Raw genomic sequence first — 1,635 nt, forward strand, 5'->3', positions numbered from 1 at the left:
AAATGCCTTGCTAAAATCAGAACTATGACACGTGGATAATAAGAACTGAAGATCTTACCTGGTAACCTGTGTGCCTATCATTATGTCCCCTTCCTTCATGTCCCTTCGACTGTAAGCTCTGTAACAGAGGCAACCATGGCTTACTGTGAGCAACTTTAATAATATTCCAGATACACTATGACAATTGTAGCTACTGTCTGACCAAAAATAGAATACCAGCAGTGCTGTTGAACAGATCACAAAGAGCTTGTCACTGTAGTGGCATAACTGGATGTTTTCCAGAGCCAGCTACTTGAGCATCCTATCTTGACCAAATACTGGATGGGAGTATTGGGGGACACCATATCATTAGTCTTCCCAGCATGGTCCACCACCACAAGAAGCCTAAGACTCATAGAACTGACACCTGCATCCACCAGCATCCTCTTCAAACTACCTAGATTCCCTGACCTTCAACTGCCCCCTATTAACATCAGTCTATCAGCAATGTCCAACTTAGAATATGTACTCTTAAGTAAAAGGTTGCTAAGGTAAATGAAGCAGGTACTTCTACAGGCCTGCAGTCTCATTTGAGCCTGTTGCATTTCAGTGGAACACACAACAAGGAAAAACAGCAGATTCAAAGAAAAGGGCAGCAGCTAAATTTTCCCAATGTCTAGCTAAATTTGGCTCAGCTCCATACTTTGAGTCTTGTAATTTACACACATTTTATAAAAAGTAGACAAAGGCATTAGGATTCTGACAACAAGGGTTGTTGTTGACAATTCTCAGTACATGTTACTTTGAGTTTTAAGTGGCTGATGGAATTAGGCATCTTAGCCAGCAATTCATAAAGAAGAAAAATATATACCTCATGTAAGGATCAACACTGAGAAACAGTGATTCAAGCAGCAACTCTGCAACAAAAGACAAAGCAAATTCTTGGACATTAGCAGTGCAGCAAAGCATAGTTTCCACAAGTCAGTCTTTCAGCTAAATTGATTGGAATTCCTGACAGCTCAAAACCTCCATCCTTTAAGGAAGATCTACCAGAAATAACTACTATATTCATTAGTTTTCATTATGGATATGCTGTTACAAAGGACATTTTCTGTAGTGTATCTAAGAGACCGACTTATTTTCAACCCTGCTTTTTTTTGCATCTGCCTCCTCTCTCTATAGAAGAAGGGTCAAGTGGCCAGAACCCCTAGGTAAAACTCTTATTTTTGACCCATGTGTAAAAGGGCATTTCATGATTCAGCCACCAGAGGGTGGTAAGAAACCCTGGCACAAGTCAAATACAAACTACTTCGCTGCCCTAAACAGAAAGTATTAATTTATCTTTTTTAAGTAGTTTAATCCACTTTACTGTCTCTAGTGACACTAGTTCTTGGAAAATGTACCATTAAACATATTTTAATTTAAATTCTCATTCACACCACAGTTTTATCTGTTCATCTCCACCTACTAATACTTTTCATTGCCTGTGCTGCAGTGGTCTATTTAGTACAAGCTAGAAATACATTCAGATAGAAATATCTTCTCATTACTCGAGAGTAAGCAGGAAGACCATGTAACAAAGGGAAGACCAACTTCTTTAAAAGTGTTACTATAGTATGAAGTTATGCCTCTTTTTGCTGTAGGGATTAAACTGGG

The 1,635-nt window shown here is 38.8% G+C and overlaps 1 protein-coding gene across 1 annotated transcript in view; it reads right to left on the bottom strand.

Annotated features, from left to right (window-relative positions):
• The window catches only part of LOC114071211 (prostaglandin reductase 1-like), a 5,130-nt gene extending 4,079 nt beyond the window's left edge, over nucleotides 1-1,051 (bottom strand). Inside the window, 3 exon segments of the mRNA XM_027908964.1 lie at nucleotides 59-118; nucleotides 851-896; nucleotides 1,006-1,051. Of these exon segments, the coding sequence (XP_027764765.1) occupies nucleotides 59-118; nucleotides 851-896; nucleotides 1,006-1,051 (152 nt within the window).
• Between the last annotated feature and the right edge of the window lie 584 nt (nucleotides 1,052-1,635).

This window comes from Empidonax traillii, unplaced genomic scaffold, assembly GCF_003031625.1.
Source record: "Empidonax traillii isolate 1590-97213 ecotype Southwest subspecies unplaced genomic scaffold, ASM303162v1 scaffold1896:size82818, whole genome shotgun sequence".
Classification (NCBI taxonomy): domain Eukaryota; kingdom Metazoa; phylum Chordata; class Aves; order Passeriformes; family Tyrannidae; genus Empidonax; species Empidonax traillii.